The sequence below is a fragment of the Moschus berezovskii genome, chromosome 14 (assembly GCF_049115385.1).
Source record: "Moschus berezovskii isolate FMDL1 chromosome 14, NW_MosBer_1.0, whole genome shotgun sequence".
In the NCBI taxonomy this organism is placed as follows: Eukaryota; Metazoa; Chordata; class Mammalia; order Artiodactyla; family Moschidae; genus Moschus; species Moschus berezovskii.
The window spans coordinates 52,317,919-52,341,788 of record NC_142473.1 but is presented as its reverse complement, the minus strand read 5'-3'; the positions used below and the strand labels follow the sequence as shown (position 1 = coordinate 52,341,788).

At 40.0% G+C, this 23,870-nt stretch overlaps 2 protein-coding genes across 2 annotated transcripts; both read right to left on the bottom strand.

Moving 5' to 3' along the window:
• Positions 1-7,687: 7,687 nt before the first annotated feature.
• On the bottom strand, positions 7,688-8,632 carry LOC129553906 (olfactory receptor 51I2-like). Its single transcript, XM_055422591.2, has one exon. It carries the CDS (start codon positions 8,630-8,632, stop codon positions 7,688-7,690), a length of 945 nt encoding a protein of 314 aa, XP_055278566.2.
• Positions 8,633-16,360: 7,728 nt separating this feature from the next.
• Positions 16,361-17,305, bottom strand: LOC129553894 (olfactory receptor 51I2-like). Its single transcript, XM_055422586.2, has one exon. It carries the CDS (start codon positions 17,303-17,305, stop codon positions 16,361-16,363), a length of 945 nt encoding a protein of 314 aa, XP_055278561.2.
• Between the last annotated feature and the right edge of the window lie 6,565 nt (positions 17,306-23,870).

The following is a 23,870-nucleotide window of genomic DNA, read 5'->3' as shown; positions in this document are numbered from 1 at the left end:
CTGGGGCTTAAAGAGATGGCTGGAGCAGCAGGGATATGAAAGATCTTGAATGATGGCTCCTCTGTGCCCTGGTGTTTCTCCCTCTTACAGACATAAAAAAAAAAAAAATGAGTTATAACTCTGTTGTCCTTCATGAAAGAATCCATTCAGTTCGTCAAAAACACTTAGACTGAATCTCAGACCCTTTGACTGTCACCAAGTTAGTGATCTTCCTACCAATTGTGTCACAACCCAAGTAGATTTCAAGAAACAATAAATATAACCATCAAGAGCTTCAGTAATCATAGTCAAAAAACACAGTGACAATCCTGGTTTGCCTGGAACTGTACTGGGTTTAACAATGAAGATACTGCACTGGGGACAACCTCTCTGTAGCTGCAAACTCAGACAATTTGTCAGTCTGTCCAGAGTTGGGTAAAGAAACAACCACTTCCCTGTCTGAGTGACTATCTTTAATAAATTTATTTAGCTTGCTCAAATTCCAAATTCCTCATTTGGAAACTTGGAACACAAATGTGTATAAATCCAATTGACTATGAAACTTCATATCACCATGGTAAATTATTATAAAACAAGAACTATTGCAATGACTTGCCAATTTTCTATTGGCCAGAAAATAATTTGAAAAGATGGGGTAAGCAATTAGCTCTGAGAGCTCTGAGCGCTGTGAAGGCAAGTTGATTCCCAGGACACTTATTAAAAGATCTTAAAATTATGAGAGCTTTTGGATGATCTTGTATCACACCCAAACTGTCATAATGAAGAAATGAAGACTTTCAGGGGCAAGAGGCCTGTTGCCATCCACTGTGAAATCATTCATAAAGTCAGGACTTGAAAATAATTACCCAGATTTAGTCCCCAAAGTCTGTCCCCATTGCCCATGCAATCTCAATTACCAGGACTGAGGAAAGGAGAAGAGAAATACTGATATTTCTTTAGCACCTGCAAAGTTTTGGGGGCCATACTAGTTTTTTGTTTGCTTTAGATTAACTCATTTAATCAACAGAGAGACCTGAAGGATACCTTCTATTATGCCTAAATACTGCAGATTTTTCAGTAGACAGACCAAACAGAATTAGAGCTATGGAGGAATAAAATGCTAAAAAGCTATGTATTTTATATTTAGATAATTTTTAAAATATCAAAGCATCAATGTCTTCCCCACAAAAAAACTGGAAATGTGTTGGATTTTAGTACACTTATCTTAGGGTCTCATAAAAAAAAAATCAATGTATACAGAACACCAAAGTTCTTTAGGATTTAGTATCTCTAAAGGTCATTGTTAGTGTCTGTCTGTAAAGTCTGTGTTTGTGTATGCATGTATGACAGTGTATGCAAATGTGTGTATGAGAATAGAGAAAGATCGGGCAAAGAAATATACCTCGAATTTTTTAAAAAGAGAAAAACAGATCTTTTATAATTAATCAATAAATCAGTCACAAGAAGTCAAAAAGAGACATAAAAAGATGATACCCTTATAAACAATAATGATTACCAGACATTTAAGATTTGACGGACTTGACCTAAATGAAAACATATACTGTGAAAAATAGTTATCATTAATTGTCCATCTACTATATGCTATAAACTTGCTAGAATTTTTGTATGCATTGCTTATTTATTATTAACATATAGTTAATATTCAATATTCACAGGATCCTTACCAGTCATATTTTTTGTCTTTCTTTTTACAAATGAAATTAGGGATTTTACAGTACTTGCCAAAGTCATAAAGTTATTGGAGTAGCCAAGATACCAATCTGGATGCAAAACCACAATTATAAACAAATATACTCACATACAGTCATTCACACAAGCACAATCATAAATTGGAAGAAGAGATTAAAACAAAGGAAAAGGGGACTTGAAAGACAGCTTCAATCAAGCAGTTATAAGACTAGACTGGCCTACTAACTGCCAGGGACTAAGAGGTTAAGGTTGGGGATGTTGGAGAAGGATACTTGTCCATCTGAAATTAAAACAGGAAGTTTTATGATTGTGCCCCTTGAATTTTATGGTTATGCCCCTTATTCTTTGCTCACCTCAAATATGCTTATGGTGACTCTCACCAGGTAGGGTATGCTAGTCAAGTTAAGAAGATAATTTCTGCCTGTGTAGTAATTCTATTTCTCATTGTTAATTGATAACATTATGAATCTGTGTCATTGTCTTGGTCAGTATGAGTTCATCCCTAAGAGAGAGAACCACACTGAAGGAAGTCTTAGTATAACAGTGAAGAGGCGGAGCCTTCTCTCTGCCCTCACAGTGATTAGGACAATAGACTAAACAAATTTCATGTGTTAATCATCTTCAGAAAAAAAGTTTAGAGAGAGTGCTATGGAGAGGAATTATTAAAAAGGTCAGTTAGATTGGATCCTGAAGGATAAATAAGAGATGTTCAGGGGAAGAGAGAGGTGAGCTCAATAAATGTGTTGGACTTATGAACTTTACTTGCAGAAATATTATGTTCTTTCAGTTCTACCTCCTAAATAACTATTTAATTGACTTATTTCCATTCCCACTCTCTAGTCAGGAGATCAACATGTCAATCCTAGATAATTACAATTGTCTTAATGTATTCCCCTACATTATTCAGCCCTCTTCCAATTCACTTCTAAATTGCAGAAACATATTAAAGTAAAATTCCATCACATTACTATCAAGTCCAACCTTTAAACGACCCTGTGTGATATGATAAATACTTTCCTTCCAAATTTTATTTTGAGACATTTTTCTTATGTTCTATTACAACTAAAGTGATCTTCCAGTTTCTCACATGGGCAAAGCTACTCCTTTCCTGCGGCCTTCACAAGTGCTCTTTCCAAAATCTTAGAAGCTTTTTCCTACTCACCTTCCATTCATTTGACTGGATCCCTACCACCATCTCCTAGCTTAAATTGTCGTGTGGAAGATCCCCCTAGCCTCCTAACCTAATAACGGTTATATTACATTCTCTGTTGATCTTTTCTAGTACCTTGCAGGGTTGTGATTAATAGATTTAAAATAAACAGTAAATTATTTATTACATGCTTCTTTCCTACATCAACATGTATGTTCCATGAAAGATGTCTCTGCCTTCTTATTTTTTAATATATTCAAAATGCCCAGTACAATGTTTGCTGTTGCTGTTTAGTCGCTAAATCATTTCCAACTCTTTTGTGACCCCATGGACTGTAGCCTATCAGGCTCCTCTGTCCATGGAATTTCCCAGGCAAGAATACTGGAGTGGGTTGCCATTTCCTTCTCCACGGAATCTTCCCAACCCAGAGATCACATTGGAGTCTTCTGCATTGGTGGGGAGATTCTTTATTACTGTGCCACCTGGTAGCCTAATGATTAGCAAATAGTAACCTAATGTCTTTACCATAATTACACTATCAGCATAACACCATGAGTCATCTTTCCATGTTTCTGAAAAATGGATTACCATGCTGCTTAGTAAAACACCTGTTCAAGAACATATGACATACACATATCTATTTAACTCTGCTTTTTTGTTAATTTACCTAGTTACCTATCAGCCCCGAAGTGCCGTCCTAGAGAATGCATCAAACTTGAGTCACTACTTCATTTTTTTTAAACAAACTGTTCCCAATCTAAACCCTCTTTCCATCCCTAGGTAGAATCTTAGTAAAGTATCTGATTTTCTACATTATTATTTTTCTACATTATTTTCTACATTAATTAACTTAAACCAAAGTGACTAGAGAAATCTAAAGTCTGTGTTACATGCCCCTTATCTGGGCTCCCACAAACAGCAATCACTGCATCTTATCTCCCTTTGTGTGTGTTAGTCACTCGGTCATGTCTGACTATGCACGATTCCATAGACTGTCTCCCTCCAGGCTCCTCTGTCCATGGAATTCTCCAGGCAAGAATACTGGAGTGGGTTGCCATTCCCTTCTCCAAGGGATCTTCCCAACCCAGGGATCAAACCCTGGTCTCCTAAATTTCAGGCAGATTCTCTACCGTCTGAGCTATTCTCACTCAGTGCTAACATTTATGTTTACTTACTGAGCATTTTACGTGATGATCAAATTTAATTCAGCTAAACCTCACCACAGCTTTATCAAACAGATATTACTATTATCTATATTTTCCACATAAGGAAACTGAGGCACAGTGAATTAAATAACTTTTTCAAAGTCACAAAAAGTATATGTGGCAGAACTAGCATTTAAATCTAGGTGCTATGAACCATTAAGCTGTAAGGCCCCACTGTGAGTTCACAAGGTAAGTGCCACTCTGCTTTATTCTTCACAGATTGCTTCTATGGCTGATATGAGGCCTGGCGTCTAATGGGTGCTCAGTAAACAGTCACTGAATCATCATATGAGGCTTCTTTGTCATTTGATATCTTGTAGGTCTCCAGCCCAAACTATCGGTGTTGAATATGTTTAACCATAGAAGGCAATACACATAAAGGACAAGAACTGCAACATTTTTCAAAGCAGCATCACTGATTCAAAATCATACGAACTTGGACTCAGAAGTCAGATTACCTGCACTCACCTCCTGCCTTTCCACTGGCTAACTTTGTGATCCTAAATGATGACTCTATTCTATGCACCTCAGTGTCTGCACCATTAAAACCAGAATAATAATTTGATCTGTATCCTAGTCTTGCTGATAGGGCCTAATGATTGCTTTAATAGTAAAATATATACTAAAATAAACTTTGAACCTTGACTGTCATGTAATAAGCTATGAAGAAATGTTATCCTCAGTATTATTTTACAGCTGGTTGAATGAGTATCGGTGATTTTCAGTGACTGGTGTAATTAGTCCAGTGAAGAAAGAGATCCTGTGCAGTTAGTCCTGACAACTAGGCCTGTGATAAATAAATATTCTGTCATTTCATTTTAGACTACTTATGTTATATTAGCCTTTGACTGCAGCATGAACATTCTGGATAGCACAGACTTCTGAATTAGGATTAAGAGAGCAAAAGTATGATGTGTTTCCAATATGTACCAGGGGAATTAAGTCTCCTGGGGCCTAGAATCAGGCTCCCACGGATACTACCATGGACCTGCCACAGCCCATAGTCACATCTAGAAGGGAATAAGTCTCCCAGGAAAAGTACTCCTTATCCCTTGAGAGGAGCAGAGAGGAGCATTTGGAAAGCACCTTGGTAGAGCAGAGGCATCAACACTCAGGTTTCTCTCTTATGAGGCTCTCTTTCTCCAACTCTCATTATTGTTATTTGCCTTCCTGTCTCTCCCCTCTCTCTCAAGCACTCTCATTTTACTGAAACATAATGTGTACATTTTATAGAAAAGTAGAAAACACCGATAAATAATAAATCTTCTCAATTCTCATAGCCAGAAACAACTACTAATAGATTTTTGTTATGTGAAAGTCGCTCAGTCGTGTCCAACTCTTTTCAACCCCATGGACTGTGGCGAGCCAGGCTCCTCTGTCCATGGAATTCTCCAGACCAGAATACTGGACTGGGTAGCTGTTCCCTTCTCCAGGGGATCTTCCCAACCCAGAGATCGAATCCAGGTCTCCTGCGTTGTAGGCAGATTCTATACCATCTAAGCCCCCAGGAAAGCCCAAGAATACTGGAAGGGGTAGCCTATACCTTCTCCACAGCATCTTCCTGACCCAGAAATCTAATCAGGAGCTACCACGGAAGCCCAAATTTTTATTACTTCCTCCAAATACTTTTTGTATGCAAATGTATGAATGTTTAACAGTAATAGTATATATTATGGCTTTACCCACAGTATACTTCATTGTATCTTATAAATAGGGGGCTTCTCAGACGGCTCAGTGGTAAAGAATCTACTTGCTAATGCAGGAGACATGGGAGATGCAGGCTCAATCACTAGGTCGAGAAGATTCCCTGGAGGAGGAAATGGGAACTCACTCCAGTATCCTTGCCTGGGGAATCCCGTGAACAGAGGAGCCTGGCAGGCTATGCAGTCCATGGAGTCACAAAGACTTGGACATGACTGAGCACACACACCACAACCGTGCTATAAATAATTTTTGTAAAAATTGAAATACTATTTTACAGTGGTTTCTACATTCTGCTAAGCTATCTTATACTAGAAATCTATTGTTGCAACCATATATCTTTTGCCTAGCATAGATTTTTTTTGTCTTTTTCTTCATATATTAACATTTGGGAGGTTTACTCTATGCCTGTCCATTTTTTTTCTTTTTTTTTAAAGTAATTTTGAGGGAGAGGAACCTCAATTGTACAAAGATTCTAAATTAATTTTTAAATCATGTTGTTGCACTCCTCATATGATTCAGAATTAAGTCAAGTGAACTGGAGGGAAAAGCAACATATTCAATATTTGTTTAATCTTTCACCAAGGTAGTGAATTTTGTGTCCATTCATTCAAGCTTACTTCTAAGTAAGTATCTGATAAGGGGTTCATCCCCAAATCATATAGAGGTCCTACAGTAGCTAAAAACAAAGACAAAATCATGTCTGATAATCTCATTTGACTATGTGCTAAGGAGTTAAATGGAAGTTTCTCTAGAGAGGATATACAAATGGCCAACAGCTATATGAAATAAAATGATCAATGTCATTAATCATCACGAAAATCCATATCGAAACCACAATGAGATGCTACCACACATCTGTCAAGATGGCTACTAAACAATAATAAAAATAACAATAAGAACAAAAGAAAGCAAATGTTGGTAAGGATGTCAGTCACTTGCACACAGTTTTTTGGAATGTAAAACAGTGCAATTGCGATAGAAAGCAGTATTGAGTTGCTACAAAATTAAAATTTTATAGAAATTTTGCAATTAAAAAAATTCTACAAAATTAAAAGTAGGACTACATTTCATATAATCTTTGGGAAAAGAATTATTTGACCATTGTGACAGTGTTCCCATTGTAATAAGTAACTTTTTCTATGATAATTAAATTTAAAAATGGATAAAAGAAAAACATAGAACAAAATGAGGGATTTATTTTAAGGAGACATATTTGTGGATTTAAAAAGAAAAATTGAGCAGGCATAACTCGGGCTGGGTTATCCAACAACTGGAAGTTTGGCTCAGGTTCTTTTTTCTTCTTTTTCTTTCTTTTTCTCTGCCTGCATGACTAGTGTTCTCTTTCACACAACATAGTTTTCAAATAAATATATTAAGATCTTCAGATGGAAAAAATAAAAAATAAAAAAAATAAAAAATAAATTGAACTTTTTTTACATTTTTTTTTTTTTTTTGGATAAATTACAGCTCAGTGTAACTTGCCAAAACCTGTTGGCTTCGGTCTTAACTAGTGCCAGGGTGTCATCAAATATTTGGTGGAAGAAATCCTAAGAGTAGATTTAGAAGCAAAAGGAAGTTTAAAAAGTTGTCAAAGCAGATCTTAAAAACCCCAATTTGTGGAGTAATAGGAAATAACCTGGCAAGCCACTCCAGTACTCTTGCCTAGAAAATCCCATGGATGGAGGAGCCTGGTAGGCTGCAGTCCGTGGGGTTGCTAGGGTCGGACACGACTAAGCGACTTCACTTTTATTTTTCACTTTCACACATTGGAGAAGGAAATGGCAAACCACTCCAGTGTTCTTGCCTGGAAAAGCCCAGGGACGGGGGAGCCTGGTGGGCTGCCGTCTATGGGGTCACACAGAGTCGGACACGACTGAAGTGACTTAGCAGCAGCAGCAGGAAATAACCAATGAATAGTTCCTTTCGATGTGCCTCTGGTTTAAAACTTGGTTCCCACTAGCATTCTGCCAAGCCTTCTTCTAATCTCTTTGGTTTTGACAGAATAGATGACAGGGTTGAGCATGGGAGGCACAAAGAGATAAACAAGGGACATGACTGTGTGCACATATCGGGGGGCGTGCCTCCCATAGCGGGAAGTCATGGACACACCAATCTTGGGCACATAGAAAATGAGCACAGCACACAGATGTGACACACACGTGTTGAGTGTCTTTAACCGTTCCTCCCGAGATGCAATGGCAAGTACAGATCTCAGGATGAGCACATACGAGAAGAGGATGAGTGCAGAGTCCAGGCCGAAGGTAGACATGACAATGAAGAGACCGAAAATATTGTTGATGGTGATGTCACCACAGGGAAGGTGGATGAGATCTGGATGAAGGCAGTAGGCATGGGATAGTCCATTGGCCTTGCAGAAGGGCAACCTCTTCAGAAGGAGAGGTAGTGGAAAAATCAAACAGAAACTGCGGATGATGGCCCACAAGCCCATGCGTACAACACGGGAATCTGTGAGCATGGTAGTGTAGTGCAGAGGGTTACAGATGGCCACATAACGGTCAAAACTCATAACCAGCAGGACCCCAGACTCCATGAAAGAGAAGAAGTGGATAAAGAACATTTGAGCCATGCAGGAATGAAAGCTGATCTTCCTTAAATGGAAGCAAAATGTGGCTAGTACAGTGGGCAGTGTGGAGAAAGACACACCTAGATCATTAACTGAGAGCAGGGACAGGAAGTAGTACATCGGCTGATGCAAACTCTGCTCCCCCTTGACAATGAAAAGGATAAGGCCATTGCCCACAATGGAGACAATGTAGAGGGGACCGAGGAGCAAGAACATCCAGTGTTGGGAGTTCTCCAGCCCTGGGAGCCCTGTCAGGGTGAAAGTTGGCAACTCTGAGCTATTGTAGAGGACACCTCCCATGCTGGGAGGACTTGTACTGTAGGACCACCACCTGCAGAGAAGACAGACACACAGTTCATTCATGACCTATTTTAAGTCTCCCTTATGCCATCCAGACCCTTACTTTATAGCTTAATCAATTTTGTTTACCAAATCACTCCTTGCCCCTCATGCTCCCCATGGTTTCTGGAATTGTCTCAGTGTTTTCAGGTTATCCAGCTGGCTCAACAGGTCACATTGCCTTGCTCTGTACCTGTGCCTATCTCCACCGTGCTCTTCCTCATATTCAAAGCCATGAACTTGTTATCAGTCTACAAGCATCACTTTGTTCGAAACCTAAGACATCATTCTCCTGATGACTATGTCCTGGACTATTCTGAGCATTCCAATTATTCATCAGGCTGTAAACTTTTCCTCTTTCCACTCTCTCACTCTACTGCCTCTACTGATCAGTAACATCTGCTCATTGTCATGACTCTCCAGCTTTCTTACTTCTACACAGTCCCCCAGTTCTTTCTTGCATTTATCCACACAGAGGATAGATGGACAGGAAGATGTAAGTCCACAGAGACAATCTTCCAGACATACATCAAAATGTACTAGGACCCCCTTATATCCACTCATCTACTCATTCTTCAGTCTACTTTATGGCATTCATTTTCACTGTGACAACTTAATATACTAAAGAATTGTCTTAATAATTTCCTTCAGATCTAAATAGAACCTGAAAGCCACATGACTAATAATCAGTTCTCTTACCCATGTCTATAGAGATAATTGGCTCTTATCTTTGTTTTTCATCTCTTTGAATAATGTTATTATTATGACTAAGTTTGAGATGCAAAATTCAAAGATCACACTGCCATGTTCTTTCTTTTTCTGTTGTTATTGCTGTTGTTCAGTCACTAAGTCGTGTCCCATTCTTTGAGACCCAGTGGAATGCAGCAAGCCAGACTCCCATGTTCTTCACATTCTCTTGGAGTTTGCTGAAATTCATGTCTAATGAGTTGGCGACGCCATCCAACCACCTCATCCTCTGTCGCCCTCTTCTCCTTTTGCCTTCAGTCTTTCCCAGCATCAGGTTCTTTTACAATGAGTTGGCTCTTCACATTAAGTGGCCAAAGTATTGGAGATTCAGTTTCAGCATCAGTCTGTCCAATGAATATTCAGGACTGATCTCCTTTCGGATGGACAGGTTTGATTTCCTTGCTCTCCAAGGGACTCTCAACAGTCCTCTCCACAATCTGAAAGCATCAGTTCTTCAGCACTCAGCCTTCTTGACGGTCCAACTCTCACATCCATACGTAACTACTGGAAAAATCTTAGCTTTGACTGACAGACTTTTGTTAGCAAACTGATGTCTCTGCTTTTTAAGATCTTGTCTAGGTTTGTCATAGCTTTCCTTCTGAGGAGCAAGCATCTTTTAATTTCATGGCTGCAGTCACCATCCATAGTGATTTTAGAGCCAAGGAAAATAAAATCTGTCACTGTTTTCACTTTTCCCCATCTATTTGCCATGAAGTGATGGGATCAGATGCCACGATCCTTGTTTCTTAATGTTTAGTTTTAAACCAGCTTTTTCATTGTCCTCTTTCACCCTTATCAAGAGGGTCTTTAGTTCCTACAGCAACTATATTAAATGGGACAAGATAATGAAAACAGTGACTCAACTGCCTCTGCCAACACTTTTGACCATTTGTTTCTACGTGTAGTCTCACACTTCAGATCCAAGAAATCACATTTTTATCCCATAACAATCTTATTCTAGTGAATCCCATGGCTCTATTTCATTCTCTATTCTGGTTAGGATAGTATGTCCAGAGAGCAGATGTGAAAATGGCACTTTTTTGATTAGAAACCTTGAATGGACCCTCATTACCAAACAGTTCAATCCAAACTCACAAGCCTAGAAATAAAGGTCCCCTGTGATCAGGACTAAATCAATATTTCTGTTCTTGGTTCTCAACATTTGCCTTCAGTTCAGTTCAGTCGCTCAGTCGTGTCTGACTCTCCACAACCCCATGAATCACAGCACGCCAGGCCTCCCTGTCCATCACCAACTCCCGGAGTTCACTCAAACTCATGTCCACAGAGTCGGTGATGCCATCCAGCCATCTCTTTCTCTGTTGTCCCCTTCTCCTCCCGCCCCCAACCTTTCCCAGCATCAGACTCTTCCAGTGAGTCAACTCGTCGCATGAGATGGCCAAAGTATTGGAGTTTCAGTTTTAGCATCAGTCCTTCCAATGAACACCCAGGATTGATCTCCTTTAGAATGGACTGGTTGGATATCCTTGCAGTACAAGGGACTCTCAAGAATCTTCTCCAACACCACAGTTCAAAAGCATCAATTCTTCAGCGATCAGCTTTCTTCACAGTCCAACTCTCACATCCATACATGACCACAAGAAAAACTATAGCCTTGACTAGACGGACCTTTGTTGGCAAAGTAATGTCTCTGCTTTTTAATAAAACAACAGTCAGAACTGGACATGGAACAACAGACTGGTTCCAAATAGGAAAAGGAGTACGTCAAGGCTATATATTGTCACCTTGCTTATTTAACTTACATGCAGAGTACATCATGAAGAACGCTGGGCTGGAAGAAGCACAAACTGGAATCAAGATTGCTGTGAGAAATATCAATAACCTCAGATATGCAGATGACACCACCCTTATGGCAGAAAGTGAAGAGGAACTCAAAAGCCTCTTGATGAAAGTGAAAGAGGAGAGTGAAAAGGTTGGCTTGAAGCTCAGCATTCAGAAAACAAAGATCATGGCATCTGGTCCCATCACTTCATGGGAAATAGATGGAAAAACAGTGGAAACAGTGTCAGACTTTACTTTTTGGGGCTCCAAAATCACTGCAAATGCCGATTGAAGCCATGAAATTAAAAGACTTTTACTCCTTGGAAGGAAAGTTGTGACCAACCTTGATAGTATATTAAAAAGCAGAGATATTTTCCTTATTGTACCTCAAATACCCAGATTGGTCTATTTGCTGTTATTCAAACATTAACTACAGCTCCTCAGCTCCCAGAGTTTCCCAGAATGTGTCAACATACCCATTCAATCCCTCTTCCAGGTCCCAGGATCATTGATGCCCTCCTCCTCCATGAAAATCTGACCGGTCACTGCAGTGGAGGTAACTGCTCTCCTCTCCTCACCACTCTCATAAGCAGGAGATTTGCATCTCCTTTTGTGCCTGTTTCTCTGCCTGGTCTGCATTAGCGCTTCCTATTATGGAGCTATGATTGTTCCTGTTGCATTATGAAATTTGTCTCCCCTTCTGACTCACCAGTTCCGAGAGACCAGCACTGACAGTTTACACTGTTTCAGTCCCTGCTGTGCTCACTGCAAGCCCCAGTACAGGATGCACTCAGTAAGTCATTGATTCCACAGGATTTTCATTCTCTTTGTTTATAAATCAGGGGAGGGGGCGCTAAGAAACTTTGCTAATGGGGTAGTGAGGATCCAAAAGTAATCTGTGAAAACCTTAGGACCAAATACTTTGCAACTCTGAGTTCTAAGCCTGCTCTAAATCCGCTCACCCTGCCTTTATTTTGCTTTTGTTCCTCCACCTGCATTAGGACTCCTCTATCCTTTCTTCTCAGGATTCATTCTTTTTCCTCCATTCCACATTCATAAAATCTTTTTGATTTTCCGATCTGCAAGCTCTTCCTAAATAATTCTGTTTGCCCCTATTTTCAATATGCAGACACCCTTGATTTGGAAGGTTTTTTTTAGCACTACTTAGGGTCTTGCCAAGTGTCTTCCAAAGCGATCGATATCTTTTTATAACCCTCCACCCATACTCATTTATTCTGAGAAAACAGTGGGGGAGTCAGGGGATGCTTATTGTTACAAACATCTACATCCAAACTACAGCCAAATAAGGGAGAATCCCTGCAGAGAAAGGAAAAAATGAAATGGAAACCATGGCAAGATTTCAGAGAACAAGTGTAACAAATGGAAAATAGAGAACCATAAAGTGATTCTTTAAAGCAGAAATATGCGGGAAAAAAATTTAAAAACCTTACTCCTCTAGGGACAGACTTTCTGTCTTCATATTGTCATATTATAACACTCAGAATTTCTAAGCTAGTCAGAGTGCCTCAGAGCCTGAGTCTGGAGTGTCTGACACTTCACTTTATCTACCTGAAAGATCTCTGTGCATGGAGGGTGCAGAGGAAGGAAGGGCAGTTGTGGGGCCCCTGCCCATACCCTCTGCCTCCTCTGCCAACTCCCTGGCCTGAGCAGTATAAGGCTGTATCCAGGAAGTCCCTTGAGCATTTATCAGCTCAGCAGCCCAGGACTGCTGGGAATATGGAGCATCTGCAGTGCTCCTCCCTCTCTGACTTGGTAGTTCCTTGCTCAAAGGGATATTTAGGAACAGAATGATCAGAACTAGAAATGACATGCAAGAATATTGTATCTAGTCCCTCATTTTACAGAAGAGGTTATTAAAACTTAGAAAGAAAAAGAGTTATTGCAAATTTATACAGCTTGTTAGTGACAGAATATTTAAACCTATATCTTGTAAGTTAGTTTATGGCCTTTCCGCTCTATAACTAAGACAATACCACAAGAAATGCTGTGTCCTCTCTGTGTCCAAGGCAGATATTATTATTATCTGTATTTTGCACATAAGGAAACTGAGGCACAGTGAATTAAGTAACCTTTGCAAAGTCACAGAATATGTAAGGGGCAGGACAGCATTTGAACACAGGTGCTCTGAACCACTATATTGTATGGCCATACTGTGAGTTCAGACGGTACGTGCCTCTGCTTCCTTCACCATGGATTCTTTCTTAGCTTAACACAGGACTGGCACACCAGGGGTCCTCCGTAAATAGTCACTGAATGAGCAGACTGACTTCTCTGTCACTTGGTATCTCCCAGATCTCCAGTCAAGCTAAGACCGTAGAGTTTACATATGTTTACCCAGAGAAGTCAATACACATAAAGGACAAGAATTGCAACATTTTTCAAATTGCACCACTGATTGAAATCACATCATCTTGGATTTGGGAATCAGTATGTCTGAGTTCACCTCCTGTCCTTCACTGACCAGCTTGGGCTTTCCTAGCAGCTCAGAAGGTAAACCGTCTGCCTACAATGCGGGAGACCCGGGTTCGATCCCTGGGTCAGAAAGATCCCCTGGAGAAGGAAATGGCAACCCACTCCGGTAATCTTGCCTGGAAAATCCCATGTACAAGGAGCCTGGTAGGCTACAGTCCATGGGGTCACAAAGAGTCAGACACGACTAAGCAACTTAACTTTCTTTCTTTATTTCTATGTGATCCTGGTTGATTAATCTATACTGAGCATCTCAGCATCTTCACCTTGAAAGCAAGAATAATAATTTAGCTACTTGGTAGGCTTGAGGATAAGGCATAATGAGTGATAATAGTAAAATATATAATAAAATAACCTTTGAACCTTGACTGTCACATAATAAACTATCAAGAAATGTTATCCTTTTATACTTTTTATACTTTTAAAATGGGCGTGTTCTGTGCTGTGCTTGGGCTACTTTAAATGACTGGTGGAGTTAGTCCAGTTGAGTAAAGAGACCCTGGGCCATTAGGCCTGACAATTAGGCCTGCAACAGATAGATATACTGTCATTTTGTTTTAAACTAATTATCCTATGTTATCCTTTGACTGCAGAGGAGGTTTCTGGTGAATTGGGATAAATGGACCCAAAGTTTGAGGTGTTTCCACTATGCACCAAGGGTTGAGTCTGTTGGGGCCCAGAATCAGGCCCCATAGATGGAGACATGGGCCCGTCACAGCCCATCGTCACATCTTAAAGGGAGTAGCTCTCCCAGGATAGAACCATTTATCACTTGAGAGGACCATGTGGAAAGCACCTTGGTAGGATGTCAGCAGGGGCACCAACACTCATGCTTCCCCCTCATGAGGTTCACCTTCTATCATCTCAGGGTATTTTTATTCGCCTCCTTCCCTCTTTCTCTCTCTCCCTACCCCCTCACTCTCGCTCTGATTTTCCCAAAATTTATGTAAATTCTTTGGCAAAGTAGAAAACACAGATAAATAAATAATAAATCTTCTCAATGCTCACTAACCAGAAACAACTATTAAAAATTTTTTACATGTTCCAAATGCTTTTTCCATGAAATATATGAATGTTTAACAATAATATTATATCTTATAATTTTTACAAACAAAATATCTTGACAGTATGATATAAAAACTTTTCATGAAATATTTTAAAATATTAATTTACAGTGGATTATACATTCTTCTAAACTATGCTATCCTAGAAACTGTTGTTGCAGCCAAATCTCCCTTTTTAATTAGTAATGTTTTTTTTCTTCATGTTTTAACATTTGGGAGGTGAAAATGAAAGTCGCTTCAGTCGTGTCTGACTCTTTGTGAACCCATGGACTGTATAGTCTGTATGAATTCTCCAGGACAGAATACTGGAGTGTGTAGCCTTTCTCTTCTCCAGGGCATCCTCCCAACCTCTCTTGCATTGCAGGCAGATTCTTTACCAGCTGAGCCACAAGGAAAGCCCATTTGGGAAATCTACTCTAATTCTGTCTCATTTCTTCTTCTTTTTATTTTTAAGAAATGGTGGGTTGTGTGATCTCTATTTTACAAGAGTTCTAAATTAACGTTTAAATCATGTTGTAGTACCCAGATTATTCAGAATTACGTCACATTTACTGGGGGAAAAATTGCACTTTCATTCTTTCCACCATGGCACATGCTTTTGTGTCCATTCATTCAGTTTTACTTCTAAGTAAGAATCTGATAAGGGGTTCACCTCCCAAACATGTAATGAACTCCTACATAGCAAAAACAAAAACAGAAACACACCTGGTAATCACATTTTACTATGCACTGAGAAGTTGAATGGAAATTTCTCCAAAGAAAACATACAAAGGGAAACAAGTATAGGAAACAAAATGCTCAGTGTCACTACTCATCAGGAAAATGTGTGTTTAAAGCATGTGCCTGCATGTCTGCATCTGTGCTCAGTCACTTCAGTAGTATCTGACTCTTTGCGGCCCTATGAATGTAGCCCACCAGGCTCTTTGGTCCAATGGATTCTCCAGGCAAGTATACTGAAGGGGGTTGCCATTTCTGCCTCTAGGGGATTTTCCCCACTCAGGAACTGAACCAACATCTCTTGCTGTTCCTGCATTACATGTGGATTCTTACTGCAGAAACACCAGGGAAGCCGCTATGAAAGCACAAGGGCTACTAAAAACAACAACAGAAGATCAGAGGTGGTGATGAGGATGTCAGACACTTGCACAGTGTTGTAGGAAATCAAAATAATACAACTGCTATGAAAAGCAGTATGAAGAGTCTATAAGGAATTAAAAATGGAACTATCTTTGACATAGACTTGGGGAAAAAGACTCACTAACCATTATAACAGTGGTCCCATTGTAATTAGTAATTTTTTCTGGATCATTCACTTTAACCATGGATAATAGAAACACATTGTGATAAAATGAAGGACTAATTTTCAGGATGTGCATTTTGTGATTAAAAAAGAAAACTGAACAATTGCTTTTCTAAATTGCAACCCAGTGTACCTCACCAAAACCATTGGCAGATCTTAATTAGCACAAGGTCATCATACATTTGGTGGCAGACATTCTAAAAGGATGTTTAAAAAGTTCTCAAACTTCTATGAAAGGTTATGAAAACTCCAATTAATGGGGCAATAGTAAATATACTTTGAGGTTGGGACTTTTCATTTATTTCTGGCTTAAAACTTGGTTCCCACTAGCATTCGAGCAAGCTGCCTTCTAATCTCTTTGGTTTTGATGGAATAGATGACAGGGTTGAGCATGGGAGGCACAAAGAGATAAACCAGGGACATGACTGTGTGCACCAATCGGGGGGTGTGCCTACCATAGCGGGCAGTCATGGACACACCAACCAGAGGAACATAGAAGATGAGCACAGCACACAGATGTGACACACACGTGTTGAGTGTCTTTAACCATTCCTCCCGAGATGCAATGGCAAGTACAGATCTCAGGATGAGCACATACGAGAAGAGAATGAGTGCAGAGTCCAGGCCGAAGGTAGAAATGACAGTGAAGAGACCGAAAATACTGTTGATGGTGGTGTCACCACAGGGAAGGTGGATGAGATCTGGATGAAGGCAGTAGGCATGGGACAGTACATTGGCCTTGCAGAAGGGCAATTTCTTCAGAAGGAAAGGCAGTGGGAAAACTATGCAAAAACCGCGGGTGATTATGCACAAGCTCATGTGTATAACACGGGAATCTGTGAGCATGGTGGTGTAGCGCAGAGGGTTACAGATGGCCACATAGCGGTCAAAACTCATAACCAGCAGGACCCCAGACTCCATCGAAGAGAAGAAGTGGATAAAGAACATCTGAGCCATGCAGGAATCAAAGCTAATCTTCCTTAAGTGGAAGCAAAATGTGGCTAGCACAGTGGGCAGTGTGGAGAAAGACACACCTAGATCATTAACTGAGAGCAGGGACAGGAAGTAGTACATCGGCTGATGCAAACTCTGCTCCTCCTTGACAATGAAAAGGATAAGGCCATTGCCCACAATGGAGACAATGTAGAGGGGACCGAGGAGCAAGAACATCCAGTGTTGGGAGTTCTCCAGCCCTGGGAGCCCTGTCAGGGTGAAAGTTGGTAACTCTGAGCTGTTGTAGAGGACACCTCCCATGCTGGGAGGACTTGTACTGTAGGACCACCACCTGCAGAGAAGACAGACGCACAGTTCATTCATGACCTATTTTAAGTCTCTCTTATGCCATCCAGACCCTTACTTTATAGCTTAATCAATTTTGTTTACCAAATCACTCCCTGCCCCTCATGCTCCCCATGGTTTCTGGAATTGTCTTAGCGTTTTCAGGAGGTTATCCAGCTGGCTCAACAGTTCAGATTACGTTGCTCTGTACCTGTGCCTATCTCCACCATGTTCTTCCTCCCATTCAAAGCTATGAACTTGTTATCGATCTGCAGGCATCACTTTGTTTGGGACCTAAAACATCATTCTCCTGATGACTACGTCCTGGACTGTTCTGAACATTCCAATAAATATCAAGCTGTAAACTTTTGCTCTTTCCACTCTCTCACTCTACTGAATATCTGCTGCTTCTCGTGACTCACCAGCTCTCTCACTCATATTTAGTCTCCCAGTTCTTCCTTCCATCCCTCCAGTTAGAAGGCGGATGAATAGAAAGACACTTGTCCACAGCAAGAACCTTCCAGACTGTCATCAAGATGCATTAGATGCCCCCACTTTACCTTTTCATCCTTCTCCCATTTATCCTATGGCATGAAGTTTCTGCATGAATAACTCGGTATACTGGAAGTCTTTTCTTAGTAATTTCCTTCAAACTGAATTGTATCTAGCTCCTGAATTGTATCTAGCTCCAGGATTAATAATCAGTTCTCTCTATCATGGAACTGGTTATTATCTATGTTCGCCAATTTTTTGAATAATACTGTAATTGTGCCTGAGACTAAGACTCAGAAATCCAAACATTATATTGTTTCTGTCTTTCCTTTACCTACTACATTGAATTAGACCACAGTCAATGAAAATACTGAACCCTAAGTGCATCTGCCAGCTCTTTTCTGCATTTCTTTCCACTTAAACATTCTCATATTTATATGCAAGACATCACATTTGTATGCCCATAATCATGCCCTCTTAATTAATCTCTTGCCTCTACATCATTCTCTAATCTGGAATAGGTCTAATATTTCCAAAGGGTAGCTCTGCAAATGGGACCATTCTGATTAGAAAATTTGAATGCCCCTTCACTACCAAAGTTTAAAAACCAAACTCAAAAGTCTAGAGTTAAAGGCCCTCTGTAGTCCAGTACTAAATCAATATTTTTGGTCTCAATTATAAGAATTTCCTACTTATACCTCAAACACCCAGACTGATTATCCGTATTAATAATAACAACATTCTTTGCTATTATTCAAACATTATCTACAGCTCCCCAGCTCCCAGAGTTTCCCAGAATGTCTGAACATATCTATTTAACCCATCTTCTGGGGCCAAGGATCAACGATACCCTCCTCTTCCATGAAAATCTGACTGGTCATTGCAGTGGAGATAACTGCTCTCCTCTCTTTACCACTCTCATAAACTGTAGGTTTACATCTGCTTTTGTGCCTGTTTCTCTGCCTGTTCTGCATTCGAGCTTCCTATTATGGAGTTATCATAGCTCCTGTTGAAGTATGAAACTTATCTCCCCTGCTGACTCACCAGCTCCTAGAGATCCACTCTGACACTTATTCATTGCTTCAGTCCCTGCTGTGTTCAGTGCAAGGCCAAACACAGGAGGTGCACTCAGTAAGTCACTGATCCCACAGGATTTTGATTCTCTTTGTCTGTATATTGAAGGGGCTAAGGAACTTTGCTAATGGGGCAGTGAAGATCCAAAAGTAAACAACTGTGAAAACCTTTGGGACCAAATACTTTGCAACTCTGAGTTCTAAACCTGCTCTAAATCCACACCTCCAGGCTTTCATCTGCCTTTGTCCCTCCTCCTGTATTAAGACTCCTTGATCCTTTTTTCTCAGGGTGCTTTTTTCCCTCCATTCTGCATTCTTAAAATCTCTTTGCTTTTCCTGTATTCAAGCTCTTCCTAAACATTTCTGTTTGCCTCTGTATGCAATATGCAATATCCCTGATTTGGAGAATTTTTAAAGAACTGAGTAGAGTCTTGCCAAGTGGCTTCTAAACAGCCAGTGTCTTTTTATAGACCCCCACCCCATACCAGTTTGTTTCGAGAAATGGGTAAGAGTGTTTATTTATTGCAGAACATCTACCTCCAAACTACAGCCTATTGGAGTATCCCTGAATGTCTGATCTGAAAACATGGGAAGATTTCTGAGAACAAGAGGACTAAGAAGAAAATATAGAACCAGGAATGTGAAAATATGCAGAAAAATTAAAGAAAACAAAAACACCTGACTCCTTTAGGAATAGCCTTTCTGTCTTCAGATTATCATAATACTCAGGATTTCTAAGCTGGTCAGAGTGCCTTAGTGCCTGAGTCTGGAGTGTCTGACACTCCAACTTACCTACCTGAGAGAGTTCATGGACAGTGCAGAGGAAGCAAGAGCAGTTGTGGGGGCCCTGTCCATACACCCTGCCTCCTCTGCCAACTCCCTGGGCTGAGCAATATAAGATTGCATCCAGGAAGTCCCTTGAGTATTTATCAGCTCAGGAGCTCATGGGCTGCTGGGAATATGGAGCATCTGTGATGTTCTTCCCTCTCTGACTTAATAGTTTGTTGCTTGCATGGGTAAGTAGGAATAGGAATGATCAGAACTGGAAATGACATGCGAGGATATTGTATCTAGTCGGTCACTTTATAAAAGAGATCATTAGAGCCTAGAAAGGAAAAGAGGCATGTCAATTTTATACAGCTTGTTAGTGGCAGAACATGTAAAACTAGGTCTTCTAGGTTAGTTTACGGCCTTTCCACTTTACAACAAAGATAAATACCTACAAGAATTGCTGTATCCTATAAAAAGTGCTTAAAACCCATGCAAGCTAGGATTTACTATTTTGATTTATTTGGAATTATTCAATCTTGGATTCATTAAATCTTTTGAAATTCTCTCCTGGATTATGCTTGAAATTGACCCCAAGCATGATAAGAAGCACTGGTTCACTGTGGCTGACCACACACATCGCATAATTACAAGTCAGATTATAAAAAGTATTCGGCTTGATTAAGAAAGTGTTAATTTATACAACTGCCTTCTTCACAAATATTTATTGGACACCTACTAGGGTGACAACATAGGTAATGAGGATTAACTGAGAAGGATTTGAGCTCACTGTACCTGAGCTTCAGTCCACTTACCTTGAGAAAGTTTCCAACATACATGCAGCCTCATTTCATCACCTGTAAGATAGGTTATCATTATACTTTAGTCACAGACTGATCAGGATGACTAGGCAACATTAAATAGGCAATGGTATTTAACCTATTGGCTGCCATACAACGCTTAATAACACTTAAAATACTGAAACTCCACTATTTTGGTCACCTGATGCAAACAGCTGACTCACTGAAAAAGTCCCTAATGCTGGTAAAGACTGAAGGCAGAAGAAGAGGATATCGGAGGATGAGATGTCATATGACATCACCAATGAAATAGACACGAACTTAGGCATACTTCAGGAGATGATGAGGGAAAAGACGCCTGCTGTGCTACAGTCCATGGAGTCACAGAGTCGGACATGGCTAGGTGACTGAACAAAAAGTGGTTATTTAAACCCTAAACATTTTAAGGAAGATGTGTACATATATACAATGGAATATTACTCAACCATAAAAAGAACAAGCTAATGCCATTTGCAGCAATATGGATTGACCTAGAGTGTGTCATGCTGAGTGAAGTACGTCAGACAGAGAAGGAGAAATATCATATGTGATCCCTTGTATATGGAATCTACAAAGAAGTGATACACATGAACTCACAAAATAGAAAGGGACAGACTTAGAGAACAAACTTACGGTTACCCAGGGGAAAGGGATAATTAGGGAGTTTGGGAATGGCATGTACACACTGCTCTATTTAAAATGGATAACAAACAAGGGCCTATTGTATAGTACAGGGAACTCTGGTCAGTGTTATCTGGCAGGCTGGATCGGAGGGAAGTTTGGGGGAGATTGGATACATGTATGTGTATGTCTGAGTCCCTTTGCGGTCCACCGGAAATTATCACAACATTGTTTGTTAATTGGCTATAGCCCAACACAAAACCAAAAGCTTAAAAATAAAATGTAATAAAAAAACAAACTCAGAGATTATGTCCTGAAAGTAAAACACTGGGAGTGGATATTAACCTAAGTGAACCAAACAACAAGCTATTGAATAGCTTAAATAGCTCAGTTCTCAGATACTGACAGATACACCTAGAAGGAACAGTGATTAGTAGTAAGAGATGCATATTTGAATCAGATCAGGGAGAGTGTAAGAGGTTGGGATTAGAAAGAACCTCTCATATACCTAACACTGATCTGAAACTAAACAGGTGGAAAAATGCAATAGTTTCTCAATGATTCCACTCATACACAAGTCAGATAAAAGGAGTTAGCACATCACTTAATATACCACTAGAATTTCTCATAGTCACACTGATTGTCATGGAAAAAGGTCAGGAACCACCCAAGTCCTAATCAACAGGCATGGATTTATGTGAATTCTCTATTGTTCATTTTTCATTTTTTTTTATTTTCTCAAATTAAAAAAAAAACTTCATTTTTATTTATGACAAGGACACAATCCCTACCCTACAGGTCTACAGTAGGTGTATGTTCACAAAAGAAACTATAAATCAAGTCATTCATTTAGCATTAGACACAAATTTATTCCTTGGAATGTATAGATGAATCAATATAATAATTCATAGTCATGTCTGGGAGACTCCCAAGGAAATATTTATAATATCTCAGTGAAAGGAAGGGAATCTGCAATATTCTAGGGCAATCAGAAGAGATTTCTAGGTGCATGTAACAGCTCTCCTGATTTTCAAAGAATGCGCAAATATTTTTCAAGTAAATGCAGTATGAGGAATGTCAAAGGCTGTCAAAACATGGCAGATGAAAAAGCATGAACACAGGTATGAGACCTTAGAGAAGAGTGGGTGTAGAATTGTGTAGCTATATATTAAAAAATGCAAAAGGTCATATAACACTCCACAGGACCCAGATCCAATACAGTAATCCCTCCTATGCCCTATACTCCTCCAGTCTTGGGGTTCCAGAAGGCTCTCTAAGAACCAGCACCAATGGAGAAAATGTCTTCTCTTTCTGCTCCGTAAAGTAGATATACTGGCATTTTCTTCCAGTGGCTCAAGCAGACAAAATAGACGAGATGGACCCTGGACGCACTTCCAGTTCATAAAAAATGGGTGAACCTATTCTTGTTTAAAGAGACTAGGTATAATTCATCTTATAGCTTTTAAAGAATGAAATATTAAATCAATAAACTACATGAACAGTGGAAGTTAAATAATAGGAAGAGGCTAAAGAGATGGGAATACCAGAACACCTGACCTGAATCTTCAGAAACCTAGATATCTTAAATTTACTATAATGAATTGGCTCTCACAATTACAGAGACCAAGAAGTCCAGACTCGGGAAAGTCAATGGCATAGTTCCTGCATAAATTTGAAGGTTTGATAATGCGGAGAGCCAATGGTGTAAATTTCAGTTCAAACCTGAGACTGAAGGTAGGAGAAGACTAATGTCCCAATTCAAAAACATGCAGACAGAGATTCCGTTATTATATACTCAGCTTTTTATTCTATTCAGGAATTCAGTGGTTTGTATAAGGCCCACCCCTACTGGGGAGGACAGTATGCTTTACTCAGTTCACCAACTCAAATAAAACTCATCTAGAAATACCTTCACTAAAACACCCAGAAATATTGTTCAACCACATACCTAGCCTTGAGGCCCAGTCAAATTGACACATAAAATGAACCATCACAACTGTTGTACTCTAAAACTTTTCTAACAGCACGATAACAAGGTTTCTGGTTTCTGACAACATTGAAAATCAATCACCCAAGCTTAACTTGCATACTGGTAATGATATGATAAACAGCCCATAATGATTCCAGCTGTGCCTCTGTCTTTTTCAGAATTGTGCAGGCCCATAACCAGAAGTCCCAGCCATGTCACCAAGTGTCCTAAAAAGAGTTCACTGGAAAAATCTCCTACGTCGTAGTGGTGTTATTCATTCTCTAGTGTATTCTTAAAAAGAGATCATTTTAATGTCTCTCAGTTCAGTTCAGTTCAGTCGCTCAGTCGTGTCCGACTCTCCGCGACCCCATGAATCACAGCACGTCAGGCCTCCCTGTCCATCACCAACTCCCGGAGTTCACTCAAACTCATGTCCACAGAGTCGGTGATGCCATCAAGCCATCTCATTCTCCGTCGTCCCCTTCTCCTCCCGCCCCCAACCTTTCCCAGCATGAGAGTCTTTTCCAGTGAGTCAACTCGTCGCATGAGGTGGCCAAAGTATTGCAGCTTCAGCTTTAGCATCAGTCCCTCCAATGAACATCCAGGATTTATCTCCTCTAGAACGGACTGGTTGGATCTCCTTGCAGTCCAAGGGACTCTCAAGAGTCTTCTCCAACACCACAGTTCAAAAGCATCGATTCTTCGGCGATCAGCTTTCTTCACAGTCCAACTCTCACATCCATACATGACCACGGGAAAAACCATTGCCTTGACTAGAC

What these genes read in the sequence shown, in the direction of transcription:
- LOC129553906 (XM_055422591.2), bottom strand. Translation starts at nt 8,632, where the DNA reads ATGGGAGGTGTCCTCTACAATAGCTCAGAGTTGCCAACTTTCACCCTG.
- LOC129553894 (XM_055422586.2), bottom strand. Translation starts at nt 17,305, where the DNA reads ATGGGAGGTGTCCTCTACAACAGCTCAGAGTTACCAACTTTCACCCTG.